Source organism: Emys orbicularis, chromosome 24, assembly GCF_028017835.1.
Source record: "Emys orbicularis isolate rEmyOrb1 chromosome 24, rEmyOrb1.hap1, whole genome shotgun sequence".
Taxonomy (NCBI): Eukaryota; Metazoa; Chordata; order Testudines; family Emydidae; genus Emys; species Emys orbicularis.
Genome location: NC_088706.1, coordinates 6,225,152 through 6,244,550, shown reverse-complemented (window position 1 = coordinate 6,244,550; position 19,399 = coordinate 6,225,152). Strand labels below are relative to the sequence as shown.

At 42.0% G+C, this 19,399-nt stretch overlaps 1 protein-coding gene across 1 annotated transcript in view; it reads right to left on the bottom strand.

Annotated features, from left to right (window-relative positions):
- Positions 1-19,399, bottom strand: part of DOT1L (DOT1 like histone lysine methyltransferase) — a 90,582-nt gene that overhangs the window by 56,728 nt on the left and 14,455 nt on the right. Inside the window, exons 2-5 of the mRNA XM_065422010.1 lie at positions 11,074-11,117; positions 5,566-5,640; positions 3,107-3,170; positions 1,078-1,306 (exon numbers count right to left, since the gene is read on the bottom strand). Of these exons, the coding sequence (XP_065278082.1) occupies positions 1,078-1,306; positions 3,107-3,170; positions 5,566-5,640; positions 11,074-11,117 (412 nt within the window). The remainder of the gene's footprint in view (positions 1-1,077; positions 1,307-3,106; positions 3,171-5,565; positions 5,641-11,073; positions 11,118-19,399) is intronic.

Below are 19,399 nucleotides of genomic sequence, written 5' to 3'. Positions count from 1 at the left end.
TCCAATATTAAGGTTTGGGGTTCTACGGTGATAAATATCTGGTTTTGTTTTTGGTGGTGTTAGAGGACAAGGAAAACAAAACATTTTACTCAAAAGCATTAGTCAGATCACACATTCCTCCATCTTGTTAGGCAAACAGCAAGATTGTGTGACTTCCAGATATGATCTCTTATTATGACCTTAGTGAACAAACAATTTCACATAACTGTGATAAAGCAGTTATTTCAGTACAGCAAAGCACCATGCCTGACTAAACAGCATTTTAGAAGTGTCTCATATTGTACTTAACTGGACACACAAAATATAGTTACCAGAGCTGGAGGGAAAGGAGGGGAGGGATAAATTCTGTCCCCTGTGAGTGGCCTGCTTTAAAACCCTTAACTTGGAATTTCATTTAGTAGATATAAAATGGAGGTAAGATTATTAATTCTACTGTATTTTCAGTGGGCAGGTTCCCGTTTCCTTTGGTGGGATAAAGGATGACTGTCGAGAAAGCAAGGTTTTTACTTTTGTTAAAACTGCTAACTGTAGCACAGATGCAGTATGGAAGAGTGAGCTGGATTCTATATGGCTTCACAATAAATATAAAATTTTTATTGCTGGTGATTGTGTCAGACAGAGAAAGAACCCACTTTATTTTCAGTTAACAGGTGGAGTTTGCAGTTTTGACACTCACGGGAAAAAAAGTCTGATGCATGAACTGAATAAACTGGATCTAGAAGCCAGAAAGCATAAAATATGGACTCTGTTAATGGCACTTTTACACAGTCATTTCGGATGCCAACCATACTTTAAAATGACTACATTTATCTATGGTGGCAAAAATGGAGTATTCTTAAATTAAGTTTCCTGAAGAATCAATCCTTTCTTCACATGGGTGAATGACATATTTGGTGCCACATCCCACTGGCAATACAGGAAAGAAAGCACTGATCTGTCAGGAGTGCACAGCCAGACGCACACAGTCTGTGGGGATGGATTACTTTCCAAATGTAAAGTTACTGACATTTTTTATTCAGAGGAGGAAAAAGCCTGGGCAGAGACAGAAAAGGGAAAACAAAGCAGTTTGTCACTTACCACTGCCCAAGTCAACAAACAAGTCATCCTCAGTCATTTTAATCTCATCAATCATTTGGGCCACTAAATCAAAGGAAGTCTCTCCATACACCTCTGGGGAAAAGGGCTCATAGTTGTTGAGTTTCTCTGGGTCAGTCACCGAGTGGTTATATACTTGCTGCAAGATGTGACGGAGGAGCCCATTGGAGGGACGAGTGTTCAGTTTCATGGGCTGTGTGGTTCCTTTCCACTAAGGGTGAGTAGCAGAAAGAGAATGTAAACAAGGAAAATACATCATGACATACCTACATTTGTGGGGGGGAAGGGAGACTGACACAAAGACAATCCACTTTCCTCCACCCCTTCTCTTGCATGAGTAAAAGTGATCTCCAGTTCTTCCATAAGCAGCAGCAAGACATGCTAAAGAACTTCTGCAGCAATGCAGCTTGGGGAGGTTGGTTTGGTTTACTGTCTGTGTCACCTCACACAATAGGTATTTTCAAAGACTGCATACCAGATACACGAGGGAAAAAGCATCTAAGATCTGCCTACATACTTGATGTAACTACTGCATTTCATTGCACCATCAACATAAAGGGGGGTTTGTTTTCTTGCCATGAAGTGTAGCATGGGAGGAATCACACTCAGAGGGAGTGGGAGAGAAAATCTAAGCTTCTGCTGGCTAACAATCTCACTCCTAAATAGAAGCTACTGATGTTTCTGAACTTCCTCGTCTTCCCTCTTTGGATTTTATACATGTCTGTAAGCTTTTTTCTGGGCATCTTTTCCATCTCCTTTTCCTGATAGTCACCTCTTTCCTATCTGATCCTCTGTTTGAGGGCTCAGGGCAGCTACCTCAGAGGCCAATCACCACTTCTGCTCCTTATGTCAGCTAGCCTGGGCTCCTACATTCAAGCCGGGCACTGGCAGGACAGAGTGAAAGTGACTAGATTCTCACTTCAGTGAGTGACTGTAAATGCTGAAGAATTCCAACTTTTAAGCTATTAACAAAGACGAGTTTAAAGTGGCCAGCATCTATGAATCAGGCAAACGATATGTAGATGCCAACGTGGTGCAAAGTCTGGGAGAAGTTCTAACCTACTGGCCATATCTTTCTGAGATTTATTTTGAATGCTCCCATAAAATAAGATTACAGCCCCCCAACATGTGTTTGATAGGTCAAAGTACTTCATAAGGCCCCTAGATTGTGTTTTTTATAGAATAGGATGTAGTATTAAATTGGATATGTGTTAAGTACAGTGACAGATAGTAGATAATGTTTTCACCCACTACTGACAGAACTGGCATCTAAATTCCATAAATTAAGTAAAATTCTTAATATTAGATTATACTTACTATGTTTCATTACCAGCCTTAAACTTGGGTAAGAAAACCAAAAAAGTAACCTATTATTAGAAATCTATTAAATTAGATTTCATTCCAGTTCTTCCTTCGCAGTGATTGATCCTTTGGAACAGAACAGCTCAGCTCTAAAATTTAGCTTTACTGAACAGTAAGGGAATTCTTAAGCTATGGATCATCGCCACGATACACAAGAGAGTTAATCTGGACTATTAAGGAACCTTTAAGTCTCAATCCCCACACACACGAGGAAACGTGCATACATTAAATCCTTGTGAAATTTCTGATGAAAAAGCTAGGTATGGTGCATGCAAAGAAACCCTTTTTCAAAGGTAACTCAGCTGTTTCAAACGTCAAAGCAGGAGTGCCAACTGCACATTAGGGACTAAGAGGCTGCAAAAACCTGTATTTTAGAAAAATTAAGCCATTCTTATATAAAGATATATCCAAGGCTAAATCCTCAAGTGCCAAGTTTTGGCCCAGAAAGCAAGGTTTAATAGATGATTTATTAACTCCCGAATGAATGGAAATGCTGTAATGGTGGTGCTGGTGTTTAAGCAAACACACAACTGAGCGCTAAGAATGTCAGCCCTTCTTGGTTGTCATTTTCTCTACATGAATTTGAAACCACTAGCCTGAACAAAGCCAACTAGATAGGCATCACGGCATAACAAAGGTAAATACATACCAACTGATGAATGCTATCAATGGCACGGTTGTATTTGTCACAAAGCCTCTGCATGCTTTCAAAGCTGGGAAAGGAAAAAAAGTAAAGTTTGCTAGTCAGTTAACAGTCTAAAGAAGGTCTTGAAATGCTCAGCTATGCACATTAAAGCAACACTGCCAAGGTTGGTAGACACAACATTTGACCTACATTTTTTAAAGTGTACATACTGTAGCTGTAATTCTTTTTGCAACGATCATTAATTCTTTACACAATTTTACACTTTTACAAAGTTTCCTTAAAGAGACTTTAGCAGCCCAATGATTCATGAGAAATTCTACACATGGTATCCACGTGATAGAAGAAGAGTTCTTCTAAGGAAACGGATTTCAACGTTCAACTTCCAAAGATTGTAATTAGTGGGGAAAATTAAGTTATGGAGATAACTTGACATTATCTTACGTTTTTCCTTTCTGACCTATCAGGAATTCAAGCTGGAAATTCCCATGGGCCCTCTTAGCTTCCTCCCACTTCCCTACATGCAAAAAAAGTTTAAGGCACTACACTTTTAATGTGCTCTGCTTTGTTCCTTCCTGTGTCCACCATATCCAGCTATGAAGATAGTCAGACACTTATCCAGAGCTCAGTTCTATTCTGTTCTAACACGCAGTGTGCCATGTAATACAACTTCTTCAAAGTACAAACCTCATCCTCCAGACACCTGCTTTACAAGGGAAGCATACTGCTTGTTCTGTGGGTTAGTTGGGTTCACAGTTTAGCCAGGCACCTTAATTGCAGAGGCTGAGAGAATTACAGAATCATTTCGGGTCAAGGGGGGGAAGGATACCTGCCAGTCCCACTGTCATTACATAACTAGATTCCAGAAAGCAGCAGCAGAAAAGCCAGTCCACAGGGTAATTGGAGTAACATATCCCACTACCCCAAGACAGGGAGGAGGAAAAACAGAGGAGAAGGGAAGGAAGTTAACTTCTCATGAACTTGACTTCACTACCACAACTAGCTAAGACTCCTTATTTGAGAACACTGTTACTTTGCACTCACTTTGGGCTGCCAATTGACAGTTTTTAATTCCATATTAATAAAAACAGGCGAGACTGAAAAGTATTATTTATGAGTGTATATTTGTGTTTCCATAATGCACTGGTTTTCATTCCCATTCTCTGCATTTGCAGCACTGCAGCCAATCTTCTAGGATTAATTTTTCAAATAATTCTTTTTTTTTTCCCCCCAAGGAAAATAAACTGATTAAACTATTACCAGAATGACAGGTTTATGGCTTCTTTGAACAGCTTCTGAGAAATAAGTGAGGTGTGGTTGAGGACAGATGGTTTCTTCTTTTATTCAGTATCATTGCTGACAAAAAGTGAGGCTGCACACCTACACAAACCCCACCAGTACCACAAAATTATTGTATTACAATATCAGCATATAAACCATAGACCTGACGTTAAGAGGTACTGAGCTCTCACTACTCCTATTTAATTCCCTGGGAGGCTGGAGGGCCGAGTAGGATGAGAACATATAAAATAAAAGGAATAATAGAGCACCAAAGAGCAGTCCTTTTATATTGCAAAAGCCATCCAGGTGCTCAAACAGTTAATGCTGAATTAGGACCTGATTCAGTTTCACCTGTCTCAATCCCACTCAGGAGACATGATCACTTTGTGGACACTGGTGAACTTAGATCTTTTCCATAAAAGAAATTCCATGGATTTTCATAAACCACAACTTGGCTGCAGGCAAGTGTCATCTCTATTTCCATTCTCAGGTAGTGCAGTCAAACTGAGCCAAAAATGAACTTATTACAGACGAAAGAATTTCATAGGGTTAGATTCTGTCCCTCCCAATCTCTACCCACAGAGCAGACTGCAACACATCCCTGTCAAGCCAGTCCATGTAGTAGGTGTTTTCACATAGTTCTGTGAATTTGGCACTGCTCCTGCTTCTCCAGAGACAGAGGCTGTAGGAACAGTTTGAGTTGAAACTCTGTTTTTATAGTGTCGCCACTCGTATTTGATTCTGAATAGGAGAGGAGTGGGGAAAGTTAACCTTCCACAAACATGGGGAGAAAAATCAGTGGTGCCATGGGCAGCTCTGGCATAGTGTTTTCCAACAAGAATTCTTAGTTACTACAAAAGCAGAAACTTCAATGCCATTCAGATTCCTAACGCTGGCTTTAGCCCAACAGCACAGATACAGATCATTGTTTCAGGGTGAGTAATTCCAACGTGCACCAGCTCAGCTTTCTGCTATGTGAAGTTTCCAATTATGTCCTTAAATCCAACAGCCGTTGCCAATACTCCTGTTACACATTTCCTACCAAAATAACTTTGTAGAGTCTGAAGCCAGTTCTAAAAGAAAACTTCAGCTCAGTTTGCAGTGTCTGTAATTAGTTATTCTTAGACCAATTCACAACAAGCCATTTAGGCCCGCCCTTCTGGGGAAGGGGGAGTTCCTCTCACCTTTTTGTATCATAGTCAATTAAAACATAATTTTCCATGGCAAGCTTGAGATCTGGGATTTCTTCACAGACCCACCTGCAATGAGACAAGAATCAGAATACAATAGACCCCCAATTCTTTTACATTAATGTTTAACGAGGCAGTTTTTACTTTTACTGAAGCAGCAATCTGCCTGGATTCTAGACTGACGTTCCTATAAATTAAAGACAGTGTTACAGAAAGCATGAAAGACTGCAATATTGTGAGAAGCGAGGTAGACATCACAAAATGCTAATTATGGGGCTGGAAGAGTTTTTATTCAACACGAGAGTGAATATGAAGTTAAATGCCCATTACCACTGGCAGAACTAAAAAGCTCTTGAATAGGCATGAACTCAATTTTGACTTCACAATGAAGTGACATATACTTAGTTGATGTAAAAATAAAAACCACAGCTAATGCTAATCTAATGGGAAACGTGAAGCACAGAAACAATCATTCTGAAATGCATTTATTTTTTAATAAGTTATGAACGACCACTTCCTTTGACAAAGCTACTTGCTATTTTGCCACACATAGATACAAGTCATCTCCTGCAACCTGATGTTTGAAAATGCACAGCAGTCCTCAGCACAAATGAAACCTCCAAAAGAGTTGGTGTGAGAGGGCGCTTTCTCCCTCTACTAGTGCAGTGTGCTGTACTTCCACTGAAATGACCCATCTTGAAATAGACTTGATAGTGGTTTTGATATTTGTTTTTTTTAAAGGCGTGTGTTTTTTTCAGGCTGTATTAATACAGCCCTGTATTCTGCTCCTATTAGAAATGGAAAACTGACAGCCACTGCCAGTGTATCTGACAAGCTAAATCTGGCAAAAGAAATACAGAGTTCTGTATTTCATTTCAAATGTGAACAATTTTAATTATTTTCAAAGACAATTTAAAAGCTATCAATGAGGGCCCCAGTCTGGATGGCAAGTCACTGGAGTGACAAAGTCTTTGTAAAGGGCTGGGGAAGCCACATCAGAAAAAGGGGTTTCACACCCTTTCCCTTCTAAGCATCAAACCGAGAAACAGTGATCCGAAGCATCACCCAAAATACAGAGTGCTCTATAAAATACCATTGGGAATCACATTTTCTCTCCCTTAGGTCTTGATATTATGGACAGATTGATTACTCGAATACTCTATAGCATTTGTTTCGTTTTTTTCAAAAGAGAAAAACAGTTAAAGAGTTACACCGCTATGCTTTGTGGCCCTATAAGGACTCCAATGATGGTTTGGTGGGGTTCCATGTTTATCATCTCCATTTTTGTATCAAATTTTCTCAGCTCACTAGAAAGAAGATTTCTGAAACTGCATCTTGACAACCAGGGATCTGACAGTCAAGCTGAGTTCTTTCTGGCTTGTGGATCACCCTGGCTAAAAGATTATGCAACTGAAACTTAGTCTATGTCTACACTACAGTCTGCAACAGCAAAACTTGTGTCGCTTAGGGGTGTGAATATTCCACCCTGCACGCGACATAAGTTAGAGCAACATAAGCGTTTGCGTGCACAGCATTATGTCAACGGGAGAGGTTTTCCCACAGACATAACTTATGCTGCTCACGGAGGTGGGTTTTCTATGCGGATGGGAGAGCTCTCCCATTGGCAGAGAGCGTCTTCACCACATGCGCTGCAGCTGTATGTATAGACATACCCTATGTTAAATAGATTTACTGATAAATATTCCAGGTTCTCTCCCGCATCTCTGTGTTGACTTTGCAGTAGAATTAATAGTAGCAAAAATATGCAACAAAAAAGAACCATATTTTAGACAAAATCAGAAGACATGATTGCATGTGTAGAGGAAGCAGATCTGTTGATTAAAAGTGCCATTTTTGTAAAATCACTTTTCCTCATTTTACTATGCTGAAAAGCGACCTGGTTTTATTTTGAATAGGCTAAAAGTGTACAAAATGTCCCAAACAGCCAATGTGAGAGAGGCATTTTGTATCCAAAATGACTTAATCTTAAATCTAATATTTCTCTTCTCATTGCTCTTTAGGACATTCAGCACCTTACAAAAAAGACATAACGGTAAGTATCTGTGAACTACATTTCTTGCTATTCTTCTAATGAAGACACCTCCTTAAAACCTCACTTTTTTGATCTCTGCAATTTTTTCCCCCACAAACTAGGCCAGTGTGCAGCAAACAACTGTTCATATCACAACTTTTCAAGCCAGTGGTCAGCTCTATATCCTCTCATCTCACACCTCCATAGGACAACTTACTAGCATAAGCAAGAAGTATGCACTGTGGTTAATTTGGTACATGGGTAAGACTGATAGTTACAAAAGTATTTTAAGGCCCTGTATGCACTACCGAAATTCCCATTTTTACAATAAAGCTGTGAAACGTGATTGTGGCCCAATTGTGTTCTAGCATTGACTCTTCTTGCCATTGGCTGATGTGCACATAGAAAGTCCTAGTGCAGGTGACTGCTACTCCAGCAGCCACTTTCAGCAGCGCATCAGTTAAACCTGCTCAGAGCAAGTTTAACTGACATGCTACTGAAAACAGATGTCCGAGCCAGAGAGCTAGGGCTCCCAATCTTACTAATGTTACTACAGCTGAAATGCTGTCAGCAATGGTTGAAAAAGTTTTAGACAAGGCCTTTGAGAGTTAAAAAAAGAAATGTCAAGGAACAAGGCTAAACCATAGTCCCTTAACATGGATAACATTATTTTCTATCCACAAACACAGGCCAAGTAGCTTGAAAACAATTTTAAAATATGACTATCTGTTGTGGATAAACAAAAAACCCAGTTGTATTAGGGTCTGTTTCTGCCCAGCACATTTTTCATAATGCTGCCAAAACCACAGCGAGTATGAATTATTGCTGTGTCACAACTATGTGTGGCTGTAATGGTGCCTGAAAACATTCAACCCTCTTACGTTCAGCCTTCTTTACAGTAGTATTTCAGCCACACCCTCCCACTGATGCAGCTTCACTAGCAGTAGGAATGCTCATGTAGGCAGCCCTCCCGACCATTCTGAGTGCCAGTGGCACTGCACAGTTGTAGCCACAGTGAAATATTTTAAGAAATAAAAGTAAACAGTGTAAGCTTAAATTGGGCCAGAACTTAACAAGAGACGGTAGGTGGTGGTGGTGGTGGTGTTTTGTTTTTGTTTGTTTGTTTAGTTCCTAGCCTTATGCTTCCAAAGACTGAATTTTAAAATCATCGTTATAAAAAAAACATACAATTTGGTACTGTTGTACAATTTCAGTTAGAACAACCGCAGACTGGAACAGATTGTTTCAGACTAAGATTAAGTTGCGGGCATGGGGAGGAGAAGTTACTGCATCACCTCATCACTAAGTGCACCTCTAAAAACATTTTTATAGAAAGTGCATCTGAAGAAGTGAGCTGCAGCCCACGAAAGCTTATGCTGAAATAAATTTGTTAGTCTCTAAGGCCTTGGCTACACTTGAGAATTCAAGGTGAGCCGGTGGCAGCGCGAGTGTAGTCGCGCCGCCAGCGCTGCAAGAGAGCTCTCACAGCGCTGCGAGTACTCCACCTCTCCGAGGGGAATAGCTTGCAGCGCTGCGAGCGAGCGTGCAGCGCTGCAGGCGCTGATTACACTGGTGCTGCACTCGGGGGGGGGGGGGGGTTCACACCCCTGAGCGCAGCAAGTTGCAGCGCTGTACAGCGCCAGTATAGCCAAGGCCTAAGGTGCCACAAGTACTCCTGTTCTTTTTACAGCACTGTTATGCAACTCTGATTAGTGTACAGGTTTAGTTCTGCTACAGCAGGCCTGCACAACATGCGGCCCATGTGGGCTCACTGTGCAGCCCGTGGGGGTTGAGTAGGTGGGCTCACTGTGCGGCCCACGGGGGGGTGAGTAGGCAAGCGGCGGGTGAGGGAGTGGGGCTGAGTAGGCGAGCGGGCGGGCAGTGAGTAGGCGAGCCGGGGGAGTGAGGGGCTGAGGAGGTGAGCGGGTAGGCAATGGCAGGGGGGGCAGGTGAGCCGGTGGCAGGGGAGGGGGGGGCCTGAGGAGGCGAGTGGGTGGGCAGTGGCGGGGGGTAAGTAGGCCAACCGGTGGGGGTGGGGGGCTGAGGAGGCGAGCGGGCGGGCAGTGGCGGGGGGGCAGGTGAGCCGGAGGGGTGTGGGGCTGAGGAGGCGAGCGAGCGGGCAGTGGTAGGGCTGAGGAGGCGAGCGGTGAATCGGTGGCTGACCTGTTCTACTGATCTAGTCTGGCTCCCATCCCCTCTCCCAGGGCCGGCTCCAGGCACCAGCAAAACAAGCAGGTGCTTGGGGCGGCACATTTCTAGGGGCGGCATTCTGGCACTGGCCATCATAGGTGCTGACTCCGGGGTATGGGGGAGAAGTGCCCCCGCCGCCCCAGCTCGCCTCCGCTCCGCCTCCGCCTGCTCCCCTGAGCGCACCGCCGCCACTCCACTTCTCCCCCCTCCCTCCCAGGCTTGCCGCGCGTGAAACAGCTGTTTTGCACAGCAAGGCTGGGAGGGAGGAGAAGCCAAGCGGCGGGGCGCTCAGGGGAGGCAGCGGAGGTGAGCTGGAGTGGGGAGTGGTTCCTCTACCCCCCCGTTACTTCCTGCGCCCCCCCACCCTAGCTCACCTCTGCTCCGCCTGCTCCCCTGAACGCGCCGCTGCTCCGCTTCTCCGCCCTCCCTCGCCTGAGAGGGAGAGGGGAGAAGCGGAGTGGCGGTATGCCCGGGGGAGCAGGCGGAGCGGAGGCGAGCTAGGGCGGGAGGTCGTGGGGGGCCCGCAGGAAGCAATGGGGGGGAAATGCAGCACGCAGGGGGAGGAGGCGGGGCTGGGGATTTGGGGAAGGGGTGGAGTTGGGTCAGGGCCGGGGGCAGAGGGGCACGGGAAAAAAAGGGGGGGGTGGCCAAAAAATTTTTTGCGTGGGGCGGCAAAAATCCTAGAGCCGGCCCTGCCCTCTCCAAGGGTTGCAGCTGTCTGGAGGTGCTGCCTTCCACATTCACACCTCATTCATTCAACAGGGCAATTGATTACAAAGTGGGGGGAAGATCTTATTCTACTTCTAGCAAAAAGACATTTTTCGTTTACCTTAATTATACTACCTTAGAGGCCCGCTATAACATATTACTGTGGTTCAATACTGCTGTTTCGGTGGGGCGACGCTGGGGAAGGAGGGTTTGTATCCACGGGGCAGGTGGTGCGGGGGGGGAGGGGTGTTTCGGCGGCGCTGGGGGTGTTGTTTCCGTGGGGCGGGCAGCGCTGGGGGGGGGGGTTGTGTTTCAGGGGGGGCTGGATGGCACGGGGGGGGTTGGCAGCACTCAGGGGGGTTCGGCCCTCAGCTGTTTTCTTTGGAGTAATATGGCCCTCGCCGCTTTACGAGTTGTGCAGGCCTGTGCTACAGCATAATTCGATTGCTGTCTTCCTTTGTATTTTGATTCCCCGCCCCTTCCCCCCACCCAATGTCTAATTTGAGACATACAGCAATACCAACATGAAAAAAAAAAAAAAGGTTCTGTCCAGTTCTACATTGAACACTTACCGAATTGTCTCAATGATTTCATGAGCAGCATCATGGTGTTTGTCCTGAAATTAAAGGAGGGGTGGGGGGGAGAGGGAGAGAGAGAGAAGAGAAGCAGTTTCAAACAGACATCTGGAGAACACCATTCATATCAATCCCCAAAGATTACAGGACTCAACCTTCTAAAGTAGATTAGGAGTTACACAGAGGCAGGAGTCCTTAATTGCCACCCAGCCCAGTTAATATATTCAAAATGTACATTTCTCGAGAGACAATAAAGCTTCTTAGGTTTTCTCGAGTTTCCACAGACCACTAAACCGTTTTTAAAAACTGCCCTTTCACTTATGTCACCATCACTTCTTGAAAATAAGAAATTTTATCGTCAATACCCTTGGGGATTATTAGTGCGAGGTGGGTGTTTGAATGCAAGTTACATAACAAACAGTTGATTTCATCCACTGAGCATCTGGCACATGCTTACATCTCCATATGTGGAATTGGATTCTAAATCAGCAAACGGCTTTTTAAAATAAACTATCAACTAAACAATAAGAATGGATATTAGTGATAAAAACTGGCAACACCAAACACCAGCTACATCAAAGCCTTTCTACCACTATAAAGCCATTGAAATTGTCCATTACATTACACATAGACCCACACAGGATTGTGTGATACAAAGGTTCTACTGGCATGTGTTTGGAATACCATATTACTTAGGTAAAGCCACAAGTGAGTTCTGCAGGTCTCATCCCACATGAGTGCCAATAAAATCCTTGTGCAGGTGTCATATCAGACAGGTGCCACGTTACAGAAAAGTCTGTTTTAGGAAAATTATGGGGGGTTCTAAATATTTTATTGTATCCATCCTGCAAAGCCCAGAGCCATAGTTACCAAGAGTCCAACTGTAAAGGGCTCAGAAGGCACCACAGAAATCTCTAAAAATAACCTAGTGTCATAACTTTTTAATTAAAAAAAACAAAAAAACAAAACAAAACAAAAAAACTTTCCTGAACAAAAAGCAAGTGCTGAGTCTCCAAGGTCTGAATTTCCCATCCTGGGCCTCAGGCAGGGTAATTTTTGAAGGGCTTGTGGGTAAGAAATTCCACATTTGAGGAAAAGAGGAAACATTTAAATGCAGATGATTTAAAAGAAAAATGGGGGATGTTTGAAATTTTAAAAGTTGTTCAAGGGCAGACTGCAGGCAAAGTGATCAAAGACGCATGATAGAATGCATTTGTGACATAGCGATCACTTATACATATAGTATATATATTATTTAGTCCCATGCGTAGCACACCCAGCTTATAGACTTTTACTGATTTCTGAATTCTCTCTGTGGTATGGAAGTTATACACAATCTAAATCCGTATTTCTCACAGCCAAATTTGGGGATATGTCGGTTTCCTATTATACATACCCAGTTCTAAATTTGGCTTCATAACATCAAGTCTTACTTTTAAAAACCAATTTCAGCATGGGGTAAAGGACAAATACTGTGGTAGCAAATCCTCATGCCATGCAACCTGCACACACACAGGTAATATGTTAATTAGGTACTGGCTTGAACAGGAATCTCAGGAGACAATGAAAGGGGATAGAGATAAGGAAGGGCAAACATCTGTTAACCTACTGACTCAGGCACAGGTATGAAAGAAACTGCTCTCTAGACTGCCAGGAAGGGGGTTTATTTTTAGAATGTCAGAACTTAAGGCTGTAATTGTGAAGAATCACGCTGTCTGGGATCAGTAGTCTCAGACTCAGGCCACGTCTACACTTAAAGATCGCTCGCTGTTTTATGCTGAGGCAGGAGAGAGCTCTCCTGTCAACATAATAAAACCAGCTCAATGACTGGTGGTAGCTACCTCAGTGGCAGAATATCTCCTGCCAACATAGTGCTGTGTACATGAGTGCTTATGCCGGCAAAACCGATGTCGCTCAAGGGGGTGATTTTTTCACACCCCAAGCAACAAAAGTTTTGCAGACATAAGTGCTAGTGTAGACATGGCCTCAGATGTGAAAATCCTAGAACTTTCCAGGGGTGGCAGCAGCCACAAAATACCTAAGGAGTAAAACTAACAAAGGAAACCAGAAACCAAGTAATTGGCTAAGCAGTGAAGTTGGACCTACTAACCACCATGTGGTCCTCTTTGTATGCTCTGTAACATTCCATAGCTTCACACACAAAAATGCTCCTAACACACCACAGGTGATCAGATTTGGATCATGCTTGCTCCAAGCAATGCTACCCATCACATCATCCGCCACTGTACCATTCTCAACTGGTGGAATGCCAGTGTGGATGGGAATCAACGGTGTAACAGCACCAACAGTGCAAATAAGTATCTCTGTAATTATGCTGCACACACCAGAAAACTCACTTGTGGGGCAAAACAGCACACAATCAATTTAGCAATTTACTTCATTCTGCTTCAATGGCATTGAAATTCAAAACGGAAGTTATTTTTAATCACATTCCTTGGTATTCCAAATGAATGGGATGAACTAACTATGGCTGTTAACTCCAAATAAAATCTTCTGGTTCAAGAAGAAAGCCACCAAGAAGAAAGGGAGGGCAGCCATCTTCCATTGGGAAATTGCACCTCTTCTGCACACCGACTAGAGCTCTTATCCTTTGTGGTCTCCCACTGCCATTTTGCAGCTAATTTACCACAGAGGTAGAGAAAAGTCACCTTCCTAATCCAGAAGCTAGGAAGCCAATGCTGTGAAGTCTCCAGAACTCAGCCCCACCAGTCTAAAGTCCTGATCCAGATCCAACAGCAACACTCCACCCTGTAAAAAGCAACAGAGGGTCCTGTGGCACCTTTAAGACTAACCGAAGTATTGGGAGCATAAGCTTTTGTGGGTAAGAACCTCACTTCTTCAGATGCAAGACTGAAGATTTCACTCCACCCTGTGAAAACCTTTGAGTGTTGCATGGATCCAGCTACTCCAGGAGTGGGTGTATACAGACATTGCATACATTAACGAAACTACTGGTTTCACGATCCTGTTCTTCGAGATTCTCATTTCCCCATTCATATGTTCCTTAACTTTTCAACTCAGGCCATGTCCATAGAAGGAGTGCTTTGCTGGTACTGTATAGCTACAGTATAAGCGTGGGGCTTCTCCCAACAGCAGTTCTGTCAGTCAGGGATCACACCTCTTCACAGCCCTGACCGACACAGCTGTGCCAGCAGAAGTCTGTAGCATAGTATAGCCTTAGAAATACCACAAATGGCAAGTTTAGTCTTCCTTGTAGATTTTTTTCTTGCAAGTATTTATGGGCTTGTCTACACACACAAGTCATACCTTTTTAACCATATCAGTATAATTCAATCAGTTTAAAAAAGCCACACCACACACCTAGTGTGAACCTAGTTTCACCAGTATAAATTTACATCTACCAGTAGAGTATATTCCCAGATGGGAAGAAGAATATATACCAATTCTATACCAACAGAAGCACATTTATACCAGTATAACTGGGTCGACACTTGGGGTTGTACTTTATTGGTAAAAAAAAAAAAAAATCCGCACCCCTGACAGACAGTTATACTGGTACAAAAACTCCAAGTAGACCAGGACTATAGGGCATTTTTGTTATCTATAATTCAAATGCCCTGTAAAAACCGTTAGAAAATCTTTTTGTTAATAAAGTCAACTCCCTGTCCCTTCAGGTTAAAGTGCAGAAATCTCACTACACACACAAATCACACAACACACAGCTTTTTCTACACAGGAAAGATATACTGGTACAATTTAAGGTGTGAATTAATACCAGTATAACTCCACCCCACTTAACCTCCTATATGCACACTCTTATTCAAGCATAAGACGACCTTTTTCAGTTTCGCTTGTCACTTGGATTTAAACTAAACTGAAAAAAGTCACTCTCCCACCACAGTAAGTGTCCTCATGAGGGATCATACTAGTATAACTATATCATTTTAACTTGTAAAACTTCCCTGTGCAGACAAACCCTAACATTGCCTTCCAGTCCTCCAGCCACGCTAGACTTGAGATCCTGATATTTCTAAAAGGTAAAATATCGGGGGAGGGGGGAAACGGGGGGGGGGGGGGAAGAGAGGAGACGACACATGACACCACACACACTTATAATAAAGGCAAAGAAGGGCACAAGCCCAATTTCATTTCCTTTGCCGATCACCTTTAAAAAAAACTGTAAAGCTGAACTGGCATTTTGTCTTTTATAAGACTTCATAGGAGTAGATACATACACACCATTAAACAGTTGTCAGGTGTCTTGTTTGTGCTCCTACAATTGTCTATAACGCTGATGAGGACGGCTGAGTTATACAAGCAGCAGGTTTCAACTTCCTAGAATCACAGATTCAACTCCCAAACAGGATCAACTCAACTTTTCATCCTTCCAAGGAGGTTAACCAAGTATCACACACTACACTATGTAAAGACCTTTTGGAGGAGTCTCAAGAAACAAAGGTCCTGTCTGCTCTGTATATAATTAAAGCTCCCATAGCACTTTTTGTAAGAGGAAAGGGTTCTATTCGCCCAGCTCAAATTTCCCCGGCCCCCATTCTTGGGAACATGCTAGGTGCTGTTTGTTGGTCTGGCTACATTTCTATAGTGAAGTTGTATTTATGACATTTGGAAGATATTTGGAATCCTTTCAACAACATGAATGCACATTATTTCATACTGAAACATTATCTCTTTAATGTCATCTAAACTACAAGTATCAAAAACAAAGATGCAGTCCATAATTGACAGCAAGTACCATTAACGTCCAATGCCACTTTCATAACTAGTTATTATCATGTGTAAGTGTATTAACACACAGCTAGAAGTGATCCAAATTCTTTCCTGCAGAAATCTGATGAAAAACAAAACTCTTATTTTCATTGAAATTTTCCACACAAATTTGAATTTCCAGCTAAAATCTAAAGGTTTCCAGCCAAATTATTTTGATGGGGGGGGGGAATTATATTTTCCAAGGAAAAACAGATATATTTTGCAAAAATAATTCATTGAAGATACAATTTAGCATCAAAAAACAGTTTTGCTGGAAAAATTTCCGACCAGCCCTACTAACAGTCTCACAGTACCAGTTCTTAGGATACTGGATTCCACACTCCATGCATCATTCAAACATACTCGCCCAAGCAAAAAGAGGTTCAGATTTAAAGCTGAAGCAACGTCCCTAGCGGCAGCCAAGAAAACTACTGTGCTAGGCACTGTACAAACAGAGAACAAAAAGAAACAGCCCTTTCCGTGAGGTAGCTATTGCTAGGGCCTCAAATCAGTAATCAACTGCAATAGGCTGTAATAGCATCTTAACCACAGCAAGACACAGCAAGAATGGCATTTAGACCATTTTAAAACATATCAACTTGTAGGTTCAAATCCAAGTCAAAGTTATATCAATACAGTTTGTTGTTTAATTTAATATTATTTTGCCAAGTTTTAAAGAATATTAGAGGTTATAATTGCATAGCTTCAGATTTCAAAATTATCCTATCAAGGATCAACTGATCTCTGCATACATGTAAAGCATACAATTTAAAATGTCATGTACATCCATCAGTGATCAATAGCCCATGATTAAATAATATTCCTCTATGGTTCCAGTGTTCTTTACACCAGAAAACAGCAAGAGGTCAACACTGGAGAAGTTTAAATAAAACAGGTTTCCTGCTCTTCAACTGGAAAAAAAAAAAAAAGTACTTCCATATCAAACAGAAGGTTTTTATTATGACAGTAACATGTGCACACTGTGCATAATATGAAAGTCCAATTGTGCCCCTGGTACGTGTACTGCTGGCCATAATAGGAGCCCTGCATAAGCATAAGCATAAGCATCTAAAGGCAGAATTAGTCCCTATTAATTTACCTAAAATCCTTTTTTTAAAAGTATCATTTGCACGAAGAAAAGGAGCATCAGTGGAAAAAAAGTCAATATTCCATAATCATGGCTACGCCTTTCCATATGCTTCAGAAGTCAATCTGTCTCAACTGCTTTGAAAAAGAAAATCATTTGGTCACTGATTCAGCAGAATTGAGTACCCAAAAGAAAAATATCAAGTTGTTCCAACTTAAGATGGTATTTTGTGAAAACTTAGTACTTGTACAGGACCTCAAAGCACTCCACAATATCCTGGGTTTGGATTTTCAAAGAAGTAGGCCAGTCAATGCTGGGTACTTTTGAAAATACCAGCCTACATATCTACACTTGAAAAGGTTTGCCAGTATACATATATACCAGTACAATTAAACCGGCAAGCCCAGTGGAAATGCAGCTGATACCAGCGGATTATTTTCTGTGTTATCTTAAACCAGTTCCCCAAACAGAGTATCCAATGAAAGTCCTTTTGTTAGTATAACTGCAGGCAAATCTACACTAAAGCACTACAGTGGCCCAGTTCCATTGCAGCAGCTGCATCACTGTAGCATTTGTATTGTAGGCATACCATGAGTCTCCACATTCCTGTGAGGGAGAGAAAGAATTATCCCTTTTTAAAGATGGGGAAACACACTCAAGGTATGTCTACACTACAGGTCTGCAGCTGTGCGATGGTAGTGCCATAGCATAGACGCTTCCTACACTAATGGTATTTAATGCACCTCTCAGAAGAAAACTTCCATCAACTTAGCTGCATCTAGGATGCAACATTTTTCACAGCTCTGAGCAACATTGACATATCTATCTAATTTTCAAGTGTAGATCAGACCTCAGGAGAAAAAAGTGAGTTGCCCCAGTTGGCACTGAGATCTTGTCTCTATACAAATTGCACCAATTGAATTAAATGTGTGATTTTAAACTGATTTAGTTAAACTAGTGCAAAACCAGTTTAATGTGTAAACTCAAGTAAATTTAAACTGGTTTATTCTGATTTAGTTTGACTCCTTATTGAATTAAGATAAAATTAATAGAATCCTGGTTTAAAATTAATCAAATAGCCTCACCGTTTTGAACCAGTTTTTAAATTCAATTAAAATTAAATCATGGAACTCTGAATATGAACAAGGCCTGAGCAAGTTCAGAGCTGGGACTAGAACATGGGTCTCAATTCCATGCTCCACTCCCTTTCCTTATTATCAGAATTGTTTGTTGTGATTAGAATATACTTTTATTTCTTATATTGCCTGAAAAGTTTGAGCATTTTCTTTTAAGAAGTTCTCTGTGACTAGTATCAGAGGGGTAGCCGTGTTAGTCTGAATCTGTAAAAAGCAACAGAGGGTCCCGTGGCACCTTTAAGACTAACAGAAGTATTGGGAGCATAAGCTTTCGTGGGTAAGAACCTCACTTCTTCTTGCATCTGAAGAAGTGAGGTTCTTACCCATGAAAGCTTTATGCTCCCAATACTTCTGTTAGTCTTAAAGGTGCCACGGGACCCTCTGTTGCTTCTCTGTGACTGTCATTCAAGGAAAACCAAACTTTTAAGGGCAATCTTCATCTATATTTCTCATTATCTAGACAAGTAGCAGCAGATATTAAGGATTAATCATGTTTACATTATTACTGTATTACCTGGGAATCAACCAAGAATCAGGCCCCACTGGACTAAGCACTGTTCAAACACAGTAGCAGACAATACTACTAGACCGGGGTAGGCAACCTATGGCACACATTCAGTGGCACTCTCACTGCCTGGGTCCTGGCCACCAGTCCGGGGGGCTCTGCATTTTAATTTAGTTTTAAATGAAGCTTCTTAAATATTTTAAAAAACTTATTTACTTTACAAACAACAATAGTTTAGTTATATATTATAGACTTATAGAAAGAGACCTTCTAAAAATGTTAAAATGTATTACTGGCACGCAAAACTTTAAATTAGAGTGAATAAATGAAGACTCAGCACACCACTTCTGAAAGGTTGCCGACCCCTGTACTAGACAGTAGTAAACAGATAGGTAAAATAGTTCAGTAAAAGGCTATGTTTTTGTTTTTAATACAGTAGCAATTTCCAATGAAAAGAACTGAATTAGAAGCCTATAATATCAGGCTGAAATGTCAAATTTTGACAGTTTATTACAACACTGTTGCTGCAATCTACCCAGTTATTATGAAGGCCAGTGTTGCAATACTGAATAGGAAATACTACATAACCTTCTCTACAATTTTTCCCTCCCTTCCCATATTAAATCTTAAAGGTGTGGACCTCAGAATTATTTCTAGGTATCATGATAGCGTTGCATCGCAGACACCCAGGTATGTTTACCGGGGGGGGGGGGGGGGGGGGGGGGGGGGGGGAGGGGAGAGTTATTTTAATGATGAAAAGGTTCTTAATGTAAAGTGAATCTCAAAAAGCTATTTCTTAAATTTGTGAAAGTGTCACTTTAGTCATTTTTCTAAATGCATATTCAA